General features: G+C 42.2%; 1 protein-coding gene across 3 annotated transcripts in view; it reads left to right on the top strand.

Moving 5' to 3' along the window:
* The window catches only part of cadps2 (Ca++-dependent secretion activator 2), a 189,101-nt gene that overhangs the window by 101,209 nt on the left and 69,288 nt on the right, over positions 1-18,604 (top strand). For all 3 annotated transcript variants that reach the window (XM_063196999.1, XM_063196998.1, XM_063197000.1), the window contains exons 12-13: positions 5,437-5,573; positions 11,826-12,013. In XM_063196999.1, coding sequence (XP_063053069.1) covers positions 5,437-5,573; positions 11,826-12,013 — 325 coding nt within the window. The remainder of the gene's footprint in view (positions 1-5,436; positions 5,574-11,825; positions 12,014-18,604) is intronic.

The raw sequence follows: 18,604 nt of genomic DNA, 5'->3' as shown, positions 1-18,604 counted from the left end.
TTTTGCTGCCATCCGCATGCTCTGTACACAACAGCATAGAAAGACACACACACACACACACACACACACACACACACACACACACACACACACACACACACACACACACACACACACACACACACACACACACACACACACACACACACACACACTCACACATCTTGACAGTTGCTGTCACCCACAGCATTCAGTGAATGTTTGTTTTCTTCACACATACAGTATAATAAACCGGGTTCGAGATTCGTTTAAGCGTCTGTCCCCACTTTTTGTTTCCTTAACTTGATTTGTCATTTCTTCTTCTTTTTTTTTGGTGGTATTGCTTACCTGTTCAAGGAAGGTGATGCACTTTCTCAAAACCACACAAGCTGAAGCTGATTTTTTCCTCTCAAGGAGGTCTCTCCAGTATACATGGGTTCTCAGTGTTTATCAACACGATGTTATGAGGAGGGGCAAGACACTGGCAGCCAACCACGTGAGCTATATTTTTGACCGACAGTGGTTTCCAACAATCAGAGGTTGAGTTGTGCGCAGCTAGGTTCACGCAGTCAGGTTATAAACAAAATTTAGAACCCATGTATTGCATCCTTGTGTTGTTGAGTGTTTGACAGTTTGTGGTGTGTTGTGTGAAAGGTGGGACGTCTATTGTGGAAACTGAGGCTCACAGGGTAGCGGTAGCCAAAAGAGGTGAGAGCCAAACAACGGAGAGAGAACATGTACAGTAACATCTCCTCAGCCATCACCTCATTCACACCTCAGCTTGGCCTGACTGAAGTGTATACCAGACTGACTTTTTAATGATGCATGGCATGAATTACATTATTGGGGCACATAAACCCCACAAAGACATTAAAAAAAAAGTGATTGAACCTTATTAAGCTCTACATATCATATCACAGGAATATCACATGGTACGTGTAAGTTGTATTTGCTAATGACATTAAGTCATGAACAAATGTTTTGCACTGTGCTGGTGATTAGTTCTGTTGTACTGCACAGTTTTCCTAGCCAGGTCGCGCCCCCCTAGTGACGCAACACCTTCTGCGTTGCTTCTTGTCAGGCCTTGAGCAATGTAAAAATCCTGAAAAATCGGGAACTCCACCCACTTTGCTGGAAACCAGTCAACCAGTAGCAAACGGCGGGTTAACCATGCCGTTTGGGAAATGTTTATTGTTATTCTCTTGGTCAGACCAAATCTCGAAGAGATTTGAGAGTCAATTATAATCAGGCTAGGGTGCACTGCACAGGTTTCCTGCTTGAATGCTAATGCAATGTTGGCTCTGGTGTGTATTGAAGCACAGTATGCAGTGGTGCTTGCAGAACATTAGTCAAGGTGGCTGGGAGGTTAGCCGGTATGAGAGACGTGTGACTGTTTGGAAGGGCTATACAACTAACTAACCCTTCCTTGCATCTGCACTTGTTGTTCTGCATATTTCTGGTGCACTTTGTATCTGCTAGTGATGTTGGCTATGATTATGTCCTCGTTTGTAAATCGCTTTGGTTATAAAGCATCTGCCAAATGCAATGTAATGTAATAACATGTGTTTTCCGTTTGTGAACATTCCTGTCTGCGTGCGTAGCCAAGGGTCCCTTCCCTCTTCAACCTCTTATTGTTGGAAACTGCTGTTAACCAAAACATGCTTAGCATCTTGCCCCTCCTCACAGTGCGAATGTTTGTAAACAGGAAACCTATCTATGCTGTGGAGTTTCATGAGGAATTCGTGTCAAACTTGGAGTTGCTAGTTGTCAAGGAGCTTGAAGTTGTTAGTTTCAGTACTATAAAGTGCTGAAGGAAACCACGGTATGGAAGTAGGCCATACTCTGAAGAGGTGGCTTCAAGAACAATCCGACTTGAGCGAGGTACACATGGGTTCTACTTCTAGTGTAGATCTAGTTATCTCGTCTGTGCCTTAGCTGCAGTTTGATATGATACTGTGTCAGAGTAGATTAGTAAACAGCAGAGGTGTCAAAGGTAAAAGTAAATTTGTGGTTTAAGTACAACACTAGCCCATGATATTACATAGCTGTTACACCATTTACTCCATTGTACCCAATGAGGTGGATAGACTATGTTGTTACTGAAAAACACTAAAAACCTAACAAGCACCCATCACAAATTTGATCCGACCAGCACAAATGTAGCTGATCACAAGACAAGTACACAGGTCTACTGGTTATTCAAATAAGTTACCTGTGTTGGAAGAAAATTGTGGTTCTTTTTTTACTTTTACTTTCACTTTGACACCTCTGGTAAACCGAAACATCCATGGCATCCATGTGGTGCAAGTGAAACATCAAGTGTACTACTAACAGCAACAGCCGTAGGCCTACTGAAGTGCTCAGCATCCCCTCATGAGTACATCAGATCTACTGTCAGTCAGCTCAGCTGTACTTTACTGTACGTGCAAGGACACTCTGAATTGATTCCTAACAGTAAAGTGGCCATCAGCACATGCTTCAGAAGGGGTCACAGTGACTACCAGTACTAGTAACAGTAGACAGTATTGATCTACTTCCATTCAGATACTTCATGGATCACCATTTTTTGCTTTTTTATCTTCAGTTTTTGCGGTTGTGTATTTTTAAAAGCTTTTCTCGTTTTATTTTTCAATACTGTACGAAGCCACATGGGCAGGCTGTGTACATAACGATTATGAATACATGTACATAATCAATCGCTGTATTGGTCTTCTAAATGGAGCTGACAATACTTGGATGCTCCCAGATGCTCACTGTGTTTGTAAGGAAGGATGTACTACAAAGTCTTTATGGTCTTTATGCAAAGTATAATTCAATATTGTTTGGAACATTTTGTATAGAAAAGCCTGACGTAAGACGTTGAATATGGCTTAAGGACATCTGCATCCGTTTTTTCCTTCCTTATGCTCTAACCTTCAACATGTATTCCAACCAGGGCTTTGAACCATTATTTTTTTCCAAACGTTCCGTTCCGAACAGAAACGGAATTATAACATTCAAGCAGATGAAAAGAATATCCTCCAGAATTTTGTCATTCAGGGACGACCTAAACGGAGAAGCGGAAAATAAACATTAATGATGAAAATGCATGCTCCACGCTGACTTGGGTCACGGGGAGCGCTATGACAGACATTGTGAGTTTGTGCATATTTGAAGCGGCCATGGATGCCCAATAACGTCGAACATTTTCGGTGCGCTTTACACACGCTTCTCTGCAATGTCTTACAATGATGCAATGGAAACTCTCCCCTTTTGTATGACAGTGGTTTCTCTTATTATTACCTTCGCCAGAAGGTTATGTTTTGCCCGCCGTGTATTTATTTATTACCTTCGCCAGAAGGTTATGTTTTGCCCGCCGTGTATTTATTTATTTGTGAATATGTTTGTTTGTTTGTTTGTTTGTACTTCGCATAACTCAGTCAGAACTGAACCGATTTTTATGAAATTTAGTGGGATGATTGGTCATGACCCAAGGAACAATCGATTAGTTTTTGGGAGTGATTGGGTCAAAGGTCAAGGTCAAGGTCACAAAGTCAAAAACGTAAATTGAGCCGATTTTTATGAAATTTAGTGGGATGATTGGTCATGACCCAAGGAACAATCGATTACTTTTTGGGAGTGATTGGGTCAAAGGTCAAGGTCGAGGTCACGAAAAGGTCAAAAACGTAAATTGAGCCGATTTTTATGACATTTACTGGGATGATTGGTCATGACCCAAGGAACAATCGATTACTTTTTGGGAGTGATTGGGTCAAAGGTCAAGGTCGAGGTCACGAAAAGGTCAAAAACGTAAATTGAGCCGATTTTTATGACATTTACTGGGATGATTGGTCATGACCCAAGGAACAATCCATTACTTTTTGGGAGTGATTGGGTCAAAGGTCAAGGACAAGGTCACGAAAAGGTCAAAAACGTAAATTGAGCCGATTTTTATGAAATTTACTGGGATGATTGGTCATGACCCAAGGAACAATCGATTACTTTTTGGGAGTGATTGGGTCAAAGGTCAAGGTCAAGGTCACGAAAAGGTCAAAAACGTTTTTCTTTGCCAAGCACTATATGCCAGAACAACGTGTGCATGCTGAATTGAATAAGAGGTCAAGACTGGGCCAAAAATGTAATATTACGATATTCCGGTCCCATTTCAATGAAACTAACACCAAAATTTGGAGAATGTTATGCCCCACACTCTGAAGATGGCCAGAAAAAAATAAGTGGCGTAGGCGAAGGTTTGCGCTCTACCGAGTGCCCATTTTAGTTTAAGATGTGGAGACTTAGTAGTCCACAGCTCTCTCTCCATTCAGTCAGAGAATGTCTGATGTCACACAGGACATGAACCTCAGCCGTCATGGTAACGTGCACAGGAAAATAATTACCTTTTTTGTTTTGTTTGAGGAACGGTATTAACCGGTATTAACCGGTTACCATTATTTTTAAATAAGTGTTCCCGGTCCAGAACATAAAAAATAATAACATTTCCGGTTTAGTTTCTGTTCCCTGTAAAATACAAAAAGTTCCCGGTTTTCATTTTCGTTCCTTGAACCGGTTCAAAGCCCTGATTCCAACATTGGGTGGAATGTGTGAAATATTCCACATGTATTCCACATAATTACTATAGTTCTACAATATAGTGTAGGAATCAGCCTTAAGGTCAGAACTGCAGTAGTAGTCTGCTATCTAGAGGTGTGGAGCAATGCGTCTGTACAGTTTGTTGTGCTACTCAATAGTAATTGATCACAATGAAATTTATGTTTTGGAGAGTGTGGCTTTGCTCTACTCTACTAGCTGCTCACCTAGTTTCATGCACCCAATTACTTTATGAGTTGCCTATGAGTTTGAACAATCTTACTGTAAAAAAAAATGCTGGAACAATTGCTGGGTACAGAAAGTCAAAATAAGTCAATTGCACAGTAACACTTAGAAATAAAACTGTGAATCTGCAAAATATTAAATAGGGAGGAAACGAGAAAAACGGCAATATATATATTTTTTGTTGTTGCAAAAACTGCAATATGCCATTGCCAAACTTCCGCTTGTGAACTTAACACAGGTGACTTAATTAATGAGATTATGTACCTGTCTGGTAATTAGTGTACTCATTAGGACCAGCTGGCTCAGAAAATGGCAGGATGAAATATATGACAGGGTTGTTACTCTGCGAGACCAGGCAAGCTGGGGTGCTTGCAACTCTGTTATCTTTTCCTCTCCTGCTAAGCATTTTTTTGTCCCTTATTTTCTCTCTCTTTCTATCTCTCTACTCATCCTGTGTTCCTCACATTCTGTTCTTCTGTCTGCCTTCCTGTCCCTTGCAAATTGTTTAGAATGAAAATTGTATTTATTTTTTTAATTCCACCTGTTTCGGGGAGGTGTGTGGTTCTAACAGCATAATGTAATATATTCCTTTGTAAATGAGAGTTTTTCTATATTCAAATTCTCTCTCTCTCTGTCTCTCCTTAGGTCTGGAGCGAACACAGCGTCAGGGCGTGGAGGAGCTGATCTCAGCGGATCCATGTCGGATGGACCACGCCAGCCTCTTCCGCCTGCTGCAGAGACACACACTCACACACCGTATGAACGACTCCTTCTCCTGCCTGGTGAGATGCTGCTGTGTGTTATTTGTAGGGAGATTGATTGGGGTTGGTTGGTTGTCACATTTGTTTTTAACTTAAATCTAATTTCAGGAAAAAACAGTACATTGCATGCTTACAGATTCCATGCTTCATGTGTCATTTGTACATTTGTATAGTCATAGATCCCATAGAATCCATTGTCTTCAAAAGCTATGAGTTATCAAAGGCACCTTTGCGCAACTGGGGTTGGTTGTCACACCCTATTGGATTGATTTTCACAATGTTATTCTAATGGGGGAACATTTTACATTTAAACATTTAATGGAAATGATACAACATTTTTTAATGTGAATGAAATCTGAACCTAAACATAGCTGTTTGACCCTACCGCGAACATAACACCCAAACTCAACAAGTTCGGAAGATCGTCCCTCGCAGTTTTGTCAATATTGCATCGTACACAGTGCACGTGTCTGTGTACCTTGCGTGAGGTGTTCTCCCGCACAGAATATTGACATCAAATTTGCATGGCAACAAGTTTATGCACGACATGTGAATAATCTGCTGTTGGATCAATGGGCCGACCCTCAGCTCGAACTATCCTTTTGATGCTGCACAAAATTCCATGACCAAGTCAGTCTGGTCAAGTTCAAATCAGCCTCTTTTTTTAAAGCAAATTAAAGTTGTGTATTTCAATTTCCTCTCTGCAGAGGAAAGAGTGGACTGATTGGTAGCTTTAAACAGTAGCATAAAAAAGCATTTCATTAGAGGTTAGAGGCCCTTTGAGAGCACAGTTTTCAAGGCAACTTTGCCAGACCAATGCTTGCATAGAGACTCAAAAGACTTGCACTTGCATATGACACAAAAGGGCTTAGGGTGTTCAGGAGACTGTGCAAACAATATGAATGTGCAAGCAATATGTGAAGTATAAGTCCAAAAAAGGAGGAAAGGGCAGAGGCACTCTGACATTTGAGAAAAAATATATAAAAAGCTTTAATATAACGTGGCACTTTTGTTTAAAACCACTTGGGCCTACGCGTTGCGGCCATATTGGCCTTCATCAGAGCAACTTGTCAATGCTTGCATACTGTAGCTTTGTAGTCACAGTAGTAGCCAAGCTATTGGAAGATTGCTGATATCGAGACAAAGGTCACGGAGGACACTTAAAGAAGAAAAGTTGTTTTCTCGAGAGAAAAGCTAATTAAAAGTGATTAAGTAACCTTTACTCAAGTTAGATTTTTAATAAGTATTTTTTTAATTTACTTTTAATCGAGTATATTTTAAGGCAGGTACTTTAAGTTTCAGTTGGATGTAAACCAAGTGAAGATACTTTTACTTAATGACATATTTTCAGTATTCTTTGCAGCTGTGTGCGCGTGTGTGCGTGACCATGATGAGTGTATGCATAGTAATACATAACCTATTCCCCCAGAGTGCTGTCTGGCACTCAATGTCTGCACAAGTACTTCTTCTTATACAGTAAGTAACAAAGAAATAAAATTAGTCATATCACACCCAGCCACCCATTTGAAACCTTGACAAATTATGAATGGAGTAATTTGAAAACAACAAGCATAATGAAGTAAAAATGGTCTGAGAGCGAGATAGAGATATTTTGGTTCTAGTTGGTTCTAATTTTGTTGACTGCACTTATGGTGGATGCAGCCTAAAGCAGGATCCACACCGAAGGTTAAACCACTGCCCCCTTTCTGTTGTGTTTGTGCTGTTTTTTTCTGTAGGTGGTCTTACCTGAGCTTTCTAAACACACCATTAGACAGCAAAAATATCGAGTGAATCGAATGAATATCCACAACATATTCATTATGTGCCCCGTACCCTTTGATTTTCTTTTCTTTTTGTCTCGGTGAAAAGTGAGGCCCACATCCGTGGAACAAGGAAGTAACAAAGGGCCTGGGCCAATAAGGTCACTTTCCCATAGTCCTCTGGGCTCAAGACATCTGTGGAGGGAGGGGACTCCTTTAACCGACAACAACAACAGAACAGGGGGTGGGGGGGGGGATTAACAGATAATGATTAGGTCTTGAAAGTGCGGATCCCTTTTTTGTGTGTAGATGCTGGGGATTCCATTTTGTGTGGGTCTGTTCCTCAACACACATGTACACACAGTGTTTCAGTGTAGTTCAGGAGGCAGTTTTGATATATGTAATCATCCAAAAATAATCTGAAGATATTTTCATCATGGGAGACTGTTGTTTCTCCACACATTGATTCCTGCCCACCTGAGTTTAACATATCTAGCTCTCTATGTCTGCAATTGGGGAGTTGGAAATGAGACACAAGGCATTCATGTTTACGTTTTCTACTTTATCAGCCATCAATGGCAATTTGTTCGATATCTTAAAGTCTCAGAAGGGGGGATTATGTCCGTTGAACTGTAAGTGATATGAATACCAATATTTAGCTTCTTTCAAAATGTGCCACAAGGCAACCCCTAAGGCATTTTCAGTGAGTGAGTGAGCTTGTGTGTCTATGTATGTTTGTGTATGTGTGTGTGTGTGTGTGTGTGTCTTGTGTGTGGTTGTGTGTTTTTGAAATCATGGGTGGATAAATGTGCTGTATTGAGAGGTGTCCATTGTACCAATTGGGTCCAAATAGTTAAAGCACCATATGGTCTTATCAGTCCTCAATCAGCAGACACGCACACACGCACGCACACACACACACACACACACACCCAGCACATACTGGGCACGCTCTCTCTGTCTCTCTCTCTCTCTCTCATACACACACACACACACACATGCACACACACACACACACACACACACACACACACCCAGCACATACTGGGCACGCTCTCTCTGTCTCTCTCTGTCTCTCTCTGTCTCTCTCTGTCTCTCTCTCTCTCTCTCTCTCACACACACACACACACACACACACACACACACACACACACACACACACACACACACACACACACACACACACACACACACACACACACACACACACACACACGCACACACATTCAGTCGCGTGCACACATACAGACACAGCAACACATATGCATGCTGTCAAATGAGAAAATGGGATTACCAGTCATGCGCCGCCCTAATATAATCACACCCCCATCTCAGCTGCCATAATGATGCATAAGTGGCGGCACACACTCCCCCCAGAGCCAGGCAACACCCCCCTCAATTACAGCCTGATGCAGCAGAAACCAACACACCTGATAGGTGGAGACACCAGAGGAGCACTCAATTACACTCCACTAGGGGTCTTACCAGCCATAGATAGATAGATAGATAGATAGATAGATAGATAGATAGATAGATAGATAGATAGATAGATAGATAGATAGATAGATAGATAGATAGATAGATAGATAGATAGATCCTACATGTAAATGGATTGATAGCGTATAGATGGATGGATGGATTGTAGACAGATACAGATGGTTACAGTGAATAGTTAGACAGATAGGTAAAGAGATTGATAGAGTAGGAAGGTAGATGGATAGATATTTAGGTAGAGTACTGTAGATAGATAGATAAGTCAATGGATAGATGATAGATGAATGGGTGTGCTATTTAGCACCATCAAGGGCATGTAATGCATACATGGACAGATGGATGTCTGCCCCGTGCAGACCAGAGTTGCTTCTGTTAGCATATATAATAAAGAGAGGATGCTCTGTGAACCTCAATCTTGTGGCTTTGATTTGCTGCATCAGAGCCATTAAGACGCTAAACGACTTGTAATGTCCGCCATCGCCTGTGAGAGGTTACAAGTTGATGAATGATATAAACTTGACATGGCCATGCCAATATGTTCCTTGTATTGCCAGTGCGTTTGTGTGGACATTTCCCCATATGACTGCATGTGAGTGTCACACAGTCATATGTGGAAGCGTATAGAAACTTTTTTCTGATGACTCCCGCAGTGCGAGACCCGTGTCGACAGGCAGGCAGGCAGGCAGGACTGGCCTTGTATCGGTCGGCGAGGACTTGAGGAGGATGGATGACTGGATGGATGGAGAGTGATGAGAGATGGCGACAGCGGAGCTTGTTAATGATTAATTGAGCGGTCATCGACGAGGCGTGAGGAAGCCATCTGTTTGTCACGGCGGAACATCTTGTCACACGGTGCCAGGCGCCAGTCTGATCTGAGCTGCTCCGCTCCTCGCCTCGCCTCTCCTCGCCTCTCCTCTCCTCTCCTCTCCTCTCCTCCCCCTCTCCTCCACTCTGAGTGAGATACTTATTTTTAGAGCCAAGCAGAGAGAGAGAGAGAAAGAGAGAGAGAGAGAGATAGAGAGAGAGAGAGAGAGAGAGAGAGAGAGAGAGAGAGAGAGAGAGAGAGAGAGAGAGAGAGAGAGAGAGAGAGAGAGAAAGAGAGAAAGAGAGAGAGAGATGGTGTTACTATTGTTTGTCTAATAAAAAAAGAAAATATGACACGAATAATGCACAAATCACTTACAACAAAAAGGCATAGAAGGAATCTGACAGCTTTTTACTGTTAAAGCAGTTGTCTAATATGTCACTGAGGAGATACAGAGAATTCTGAAGTATATTTGGCCATGTAAATTCAGTCAAATTTAAAACAACCATCAAGAAAATACAAACTTCCAGTTGTCAGTATGTCTGTGTAGGATACTAGTGTATTATCCTTGGGCAAAATGTAGAGAATATGATTGTGGTATATTTTCCATTAGGGCATTCACTATTAGACATTAGACATGCATTAGACATACAGTATTTATATCATTTGCCAGCCTAGTTGCACTAGGCTTTCCTATTTTCCTTCAGGATTATTATTGTGGTGTATTTTCTCTTTGCTTGATGTAGTATGACAAAAAAAAGAAATGTTTCATCATGGTGGCTTTGGATTTGGGTTTCATCGTCAGATTCTTGAAATTAGAAATGTTACAGAGTCAGGGAAGGTGACCTTCCGTCCCTTTTTACACTGCTCAGTTTTCGGGAAGTCATTTAACAGACGGGCCGTCGCAAGTTGCTCGCATGGTTTCAGTCTCCACTCTCCACAGAAGTGAAATTAACAAATTGCAACAGTACCATGGGAGAGAAGTTGGCGTGACCTCTGTGTTGCACCATTTAATCGTGTGGTGGCTTCACAGGCACCTGGCTAGCTCCACAGACGTGTTAATTTGTTAACATTCCTTCGAAGAGACGCTGCTGGTAATTAAGTTTGTAAGATTCGTCGTGCCTAATTTAGTTATCAACCACGACACTGGGAGAAACTAATGACTGGTGATCATCCTCCACAGTCACGCTGTAATGGGGTGACATTTTTGCCAATGAATTAATTGTTTGTGTTTAACCTCAGGACACCGATGAGTTAATTTTGGAATAGTAATTTTTTATTATTATCCGTTTTATTATGATACGTTTAATGATAATATGTTGGCAAGTCTAACATTTTGCATTTGTGTGAAACACTTGGTCAACCTGAACACACAAAGTGGTCATTATGGATTTTGTTTACCCTTCAGTGCATTGGGAGTTTTACGTCTTTTTCTTTAAAACCTCTAAAGCTACAGCTTTGGAAAGTGTATAGCATCATCTGACTAACAGTAATGTGCAACTGGGATCATTGAAAGAGACTATCTAGGGGTTGCTGTGATGCACTGCGCTAGTGTCGCTCGCATACTAGTATTAGCTGGCAAACTGCCCATGGGGACCCAGGATCCAGTCTGGCTCGGGTCATTTCCCAGCCCTGCCCAATCTCAAATTCAATTTCAAATTCCAATTGTGCTTTATGAGTATAGCTGTTATGATACAGTGTTGCCAAAGCATACAAATAACAAGACAAAACTGTCACTCCCACTCTCTTCCTGTCAACTCGTCTCTGTCATGTCAACAAAGATGAATAGAATAGAAATACTTTTTTCCCCTCCAAGTGCTTAATAATACATAAAAATAACCCTGTTTTGTATTTTGTCACATTTTATAACGATAGAAGTAGCATTGTTAGTAATTAGCATTATTAGTAATTATTAGTAAGTCGTTGTCAGCATGGTAATACCATTTGTACATAGATACTGTGAGCCAAGTTCAGGTTTGGCGGATGCTAGTGTCATCTACATATGAACTCTGCCATACAAATAAACATAGAAATGAACAAATATGCAAATACAGTATGCTTGCCCTGCGTTTTATGAGTAATTCTACTTGAGCCCAGGTGTACTGTACAGTATGTGTGCCCTGGTACTGTGTACTGTATGTCACCACTGTGCCTGAAATGTGCTAGCCTACTACACATCAATAAAGCTGCCTTTTTCCTCATCTGTCATGGCAGGGCTGGTTCAGTCCGGGCCAGGTGTTTGTGCTGGACGAGTACTGTGCGCGGTACGGGGTGCGGGGCTGCCACCGCCACCTGTGCTACCTGCGCGAGCTGCTGGACTTCATGGAGCAGGACATGATGGTGGACCCGACCCTGCTGCACTACAGCTACGCCTTCTGTGCCTCGCACGTCAACGGAAACAAGTATGTACTATTGTACTATGTATAGCCTACTACACAACACACACAGTACGCCCTGCTGCACTACAGCTACGCCTTCTGTGCCTCGCACGTCAACGGAAACAAGTATGTACTGTGTATACTAAACAGCACATACAGTACACCCTGCTACATTGCAGTATACTTCACTCACAAGTCACTTGCTCTATTGTTTAAAAATGTAAAAAATAAGATCTACACTTAAGCACAATGCTGCTGCACTACAGCAAAGCCCTCTTTGCCTTGCATGTCAACGGCTTTGCCTTGCATGTCAACGGAAACAAGTATGTACTGTGTATACTAAACAGCACATACAGTACACCCTGCTATACTGCAGTATACTTCACTCACAAGTCACTTACTCTTCTACAAGTAGTCTGAGATTTAAAAATAAGGTCTACACGCAAGCACAACCCTGCTGCAATTAGAGCCATGTTTAGTGTGTCTGGCACGTCAATGAAAACAAGTTTGGATACTACACGGCACATATACCCTGCTGCACTTCCGTATACTACACTCACAAGCCACTTACTCTGCTAGTCTGAGATTTCTTTTAAAGCACAGAATGCGGTGTAGACTTTGGCACAACCTGTTGCACTACAGTTACACCCAGTCCTCAAGTTGTAAAATCAAAGCAGTGGGGATGGTCTGAATGGACTGTGATTGTTGGGGGTTCAGGGGTTTCTCCACCGAGAAAATGTTGAAAACGTAGTTGTTAAAAGTACAATTTTAACACAATATGTGAAGAAGGGATGTCTGTGTTAGAGGGAGATGTTTTTTGACCATTTTAATTGAGGGGGATGATTTTAGAACATTTTCATTGTAGGTGGGATGGCAACCCCCCCATACCCCTACAACTCAAGCCCTGGTTACACCGTCTGTGCCTCGCACACCAACTGCCACAACCAGGAGTATGTATACTGTACTCCACGACTACTAGTTTAAAGGGACACTCCACCCATTTTGCATTAGGCTTTCCATTGCTAGACACCCAGTCATACTTTTGAATGGTCTTGTAAAAATCTCTCAATTCCCCCTGAGATAGGAGAAACCCGCATTCATCTCTTAACACTTCCTATGTCAATGATGTAAAAATGGTCATTTTGCATCATCGACATAGGAAGTGTAAGAGAGGTGGATTTCTGTTGAGACTACAAGCCTTTTTCCCACCTTTTCAACCCCGCCCATAGGGGGTTGGACCTAATGCTCTAACAGACCTATCACAGATCAGTGTCCCAGTGCTTTTGAAATCACTGGCATTGAGGCTCTGGTAAGCAGTGTTGCCAGATTGGGCTGTTTCCCACCCAATTGGGCTGCTTGGGATAGCCGTCTGCGGGTAAAAATGGCATTTTACAGGAAAACTCGCCCAATCTTTCCCATCGACATCAATATAATTGGGCGGGATTTGGTGCTTCCAGGCGGGTTTTGAGCATTTTTTGGGCTGGAAATCATCAGCCTCATCTGGCAACACTGCCAGTAAGTCACTGGCATAGCTGGAAAGGAGAAGCTGGACCACACTGCAGCTTAGTTTTCAAGACTTTATTTTTTGCACACACCCGACCAACGTTTCGGTGTTGCTACACCTTCTTCAATGTCAAATGATAGCAAGAGAGAGACACACATTTCAAGACTTGACATTCACAGGTGATCCCACTTGGTTTGGCTAAATTGGTCTCATCTCATTGCAGGTAATTGACCCCACCCCCCAACACCAGGACAAGATTGCAGACAATTAGACAGAGAGGCTTCGTAGAAAGGCATTTTGGATTCATACTCAGGGAGCCTCAGGGCATAAATGAGGAACACAATATGTCTTGCTCTCTGTAACAAATTGTTCCAGCATCGCGGCTGTGGTCTTGTAATAATTGTAGCTGTGGTTTTATTGACAATGTTCTTTGTGTATTGTTTTTTTCACTTTTTTATTTTGTTTTGGGAAGTTGGCAAGCTGTCTGATTGTCTACAATCTTGTCCTGGTGTTGGGGGGTGGGGTCAATTACCTGCAATGAGATCAGACCAATTTAGCCAAACCAAGTAGGATCACCTGTGAATGTCAAGTCTTGAAATGTGTGTCTCTCTCTTGCTATCATTTGACTCTGAAGAAGGTGTAGCAACACAGAAACGTTGGTCGCGTGTGTGTGCACAAAATAAAGTCTTGAAAACTAAGCTGCAGTGTGCTCCAGCTTCTCCTTTCCAGTGATGTCTGTCCCACTGTGATGCACCTGCAAGCAGGGTTGCCAGATGAGGCTGATGATTTCCAGCCCAAAAAATGCTCAAAACCAGCCTAGAAGCTCAAAATCCTGCCCAATTCTATTGATTTCTATGGCTAAAATTGGGCGGGTTTTTCTGCTAAATGCCATTTTTACCCGCACACGACCATCCTAAGCAGCCCAATTGGGCGGGAAACAGCCCAATCTGGCAACACTGCCTGCAAGCTGAGGGAGGGATGATGCATAGAGTCCCAAATAACTGGGTGTGGCCTGTGGAACTTGAGCATCGCAGTGCATTATGGGGATTGTTGTCACAAATCCACAAGCACTAAAAAGTCATTTTCTGCCTTTTCTTGGCAAAGAAGGCACCAAATTAGAAATGTATGTTACTATTCTACTATAAATATGACCCACTTTCAGTAACATATTCATGTCTCCACCGGTGGAATGCCCCTTTAAGGTTTTAAGAAGATCTACACTTCTGCATGATCTGAATGCTTACAGAAGATCTCCATGAATCAGTTTGAAGTTATTTTTTTTGTTTAAAAGGCAAACAATGCCAGCAGGGGCAAGCACCTACTACAGGCTGCAAAGACTAATCAGAACGGGGAGGAAATTCTGTGAAATGTGGACGTCTATATCCTACAGGTTTCCTGAATGATCAGTGTGCAGTTATTTTTTTAATATACCGTACACTTATTATGAATGAACAATGAGTTAGTGGCACTATTGGTATTTTTTTTTATATAGATAGATAGATAGATATACAGGGATGGATGTCACCGGCATGTCACATATGAATGCATATGTTGCATACAGTATATTTTACTCATTGCTCTACAAAAAAACATATTTAAATTCTGTAACCCGAAATGCTGTAGTTGTATAGAAAAAAATCTGGAGGTGTCAAAATGTGTATTGGCGTGTGTGAGCGATGTAGACCACTATTCATTGTGCGTGTGTGTGTGTGTGTGTGTGTGTGTGTGTGTGTGTGAGTGAGAGAGAGAGAGAGAGAGAGCGAGAGAGAGAGAGACTGCCATATTGTCATCTCAGCTCTGAGTCAGAGCATGCCTGACTGCTCTTCTGTTGAATTAGCAGCTCGCACATAACTCTAAAGCAATTAAAGGCTAATTACGCACAGTGTGCGGGGACTTGTGTGAAACGCTTACATGCTCTCACCCTGCGTCTCCCTTCTGCTGCGCCAGGTACTCTCTCTCTCTCTCTCTCTGTCTCTCTCGCTCACTCTCTTTCTCTCTTTCTCACACACACACACGTCCACGCGTGCACACATGCACACACACACACACACACAGCAATCTGGCCCTGTCTTCATTGTGCCAGCGCATATCAACTGAAAGGAAAAAATGATGTGTGTATGTGAGCTTTAATTGAGCATAAAAATATATATTTACTATATAAGATTTTGTATATTTTATCATGTGCATTATATTGATAAAAAAAAACAGTTACTCAATTTTCTTTCAATTATTTGAATGAAATCATGAAATACAGTAGTATTGTATTGTGATGATAAATGTAACAAAAATGTCCGCTGTCTATAGAATTAGCCGAGCAGCTGCGGATTCCCATTCTGGGATTGTTGCAGTATGCATGTTCTGTTTTGTCTGGTTTGAGTCTTGGTTATGTGTCCATCCAACATGCTGCTCTGCCCATAGGGGGACGCGTGCTCATCCAAAACGTTCCAATATTCAGGATCTGGCAAACAACGAGAGTAACACACAATGGAATGAATGGAATTTCATGTTCCCAAAATTGTATTCTACAGATGAAGAACAACAAAAAATTCATGAAACAACCATTTTGAATTTCAGAACGGTATTACTTAAGTCCAACTCCATGTGACGTTCAGTTATGCATGTATAAATAAGCCACTTGAGTAAATGCCCGTCAGCCTGTCTGCTGTTGACTCCCTGCTGACCATCATGCACGGGGGTCCTCTCCAAACCATTAGTTTTCCACTTAGAGCAAACGATGCCCCATTTGACTCCGTCCCCCTGCTAAACACACACGAGTGTGCCGTCTCCCTTTGTTGGCTAATTTAACCAATTAGGGACAGTAATGATCAGCCTCTCCGGCTAATCGGCGTGTATAAATGAGGGAAATTGCTGGAACTGGCTTTTTGTCAGTCAGAGCTCTCATTTGAATAATTAAAGTCTATTCAAGGCGGGATGCTGATGGAGCTGTGAAGGTCGTACGGGAGAGAAGAAGAGCAGGCCAGCTCAGTTGAAAACCCACTGCTACCCTGAGTTACACAAACAGTTTTTTGGTGTGCAGCACTGCAGCAAGGGCACCGAAACGAGTTTTTAAAGTGGTGGTGCATTTTTTTTCTTCATTCTTTATTTTTCTCAACACCGTTACTGCTGCTGCACTCCACTCATTTGTCTGCAGTATAAGTTGAGTGAGAAAGCTTAATTCAGGGAGCCCTTAAGTGGGGGTGCAAATGCACCACTGCATCCCCCTTTCTGCCACCTAGAATGCACGTATTGCAGTGTATTAACACTACGGTGACCAAACACCGCGTTTTCTCTGGAAAAGTCATGAAAAGTCATTGTTTTTAGATGAGTTAAAATGGGGTGCAATGTGTAAGTACATAATGATGTGATGTTAGATGCAGAGGCCCTGTGAATGAAGGTGTTAAGTAGAGGGTTAACATTTGCACACCATATGTAGGGTGCTAAAAGGTGCGGTGTTAACATATTGTAGTGTAAGTTATGCTCTCTAGCTGTAGATGTTCACACTGACTACTCTCGCTACACGTAGGAGCACAACAACTTCATAACATAGCCATACATTGCAATGGGAATATGTGCTTCAATATAACTTTCTTAAACTAAACTACAATTGTTTTAAATATCTAAAGTCTTCAATCACCATTTTTAAGCTTTTGCTTTCTTTTTTTAAAATATATTTTTAGGGCTTTTTGCCTTTATTTGATAGGACAGTTGGAGATGGTGACAGGAAGCGAGTGGGAGGGAGAGATGGGGGAGGATCGGACAAATGACCTAGGCTGGAATCGAACCCGGGTCGCCGTTGTAGTAACCCAGTGCTCTACCGTTTTTGCTTTCTTAAATTATATTTCTTAAACAAAGACTGGTTTGAGAAATGTATCTTATAACCATTAGGGGTGATTTAGAATATGCCAGTAACTGTTCTTGTGATTTGGAGTTTGTAAATCAATCGTCCCTATCGTCCCAGAAATTACGAAAAAAAAACAAAACAAGATTCACACATGTGATTTGACGGGCGCTCGCTCTCTGCTAACTGACACGTGTGGATTTGGCGACACGGGAGCTCACTGACCAAGTGGAAGAAGTGCAGGTGTGTGCCTTCTGCCTGTCTGGGCAGGTATGCTTGGCATGGCTTGACTGGTAGCTGGCGTGTGTGTGTGTGTGTGTGTGTGTGTGTGTGTGTGTGTGTGTGTGTGTGTGTGTGTGTGTGTGTGTGTGTGTGTGTGTGTGTGTGTGTGTGTGTGTGTGTGTGTGTGTGTGTGTGTGTGTGTGTGTGTGTGTGTGTGTGTGTGTGTGTGTGTGTGTGTGTGTGTGCTTGCGTGTGTTTGTGTGCTCCATATGGGTTTATGTTTGTGGCCAGGTCGCTGCACTGCAGGAGAGTGACAGCTAAGACATAATCGCCAGGCTCAAGTCCTTCTCACCTGTCAGTACCCATCGCCACTGCTTTCTACCTGCCTGTCATGCAGGGCCATCCAATGTGACAGCAGCATTTTACTCCCGTCTACCCCCCCCCCCAAACACACACACACTGACTCCGCTCCCAGTGAACACATGCGTACACACACACACACACACACACACACACACACACACACACACACACACACACACACACACACACACACACACACACACACACACACTTGCTTGTGGTTGTCCATGGAATCAGATGATCACACACACACACACACACACACACACATGCATCACACCCATCCTGACCCACCCATCACTTTATCACAAAGACATCCACGCACACTTGAGGAAATGAATATGAACCCGAAAAGAAAAGCACATTTTACTTGCCAAGTAGATGGTGCTTTCAGTTGCATTGCATAAAGAAGGAAACATATTAATGCTGAATATATGAGCTTGTGTGTTTGGCACGTGTGATACATTTTGCTTTGTACACACATTTTCAGATTAGGATTGATGGTCGTCACAATTGTCTTTTCAAAAAATCTTTTAGGTACTGTAATGGTAGCCGAAAAGGAAGAAAGGAGTCGCACACAAGAGCTGAATGCAAAATCAAAAAAACTGTATTAAACAAAGCCAAAAGTAAATAAAACAAGGGACAAGGGACAAACGTTTCGGGTCTAGCCCATCATCAGGGTTCCCAG

The sequence above is a fragment of the Engraulis encrasicolus genome, chromosome 4 (genome assembly GCF_034702125.1).
Source record: "Engraulis encrasicolus isolate BLACKSEA-1 chromosome 4, IST_EnEncr_1.0, whole genome shotgun sequence".
Taxonomy (NCBI): Eukaryota; Metazoa; Chordata; class Actinopteri; order Clupeiformes; family Engraulidae; genus Engraulis; species Engraulis encrasicolus.
The sequence above is the reverse complement of the archived record's forward strand: the minus strand, read 5'-3'. Positions and strand labels throughout refer to the sequence as shown.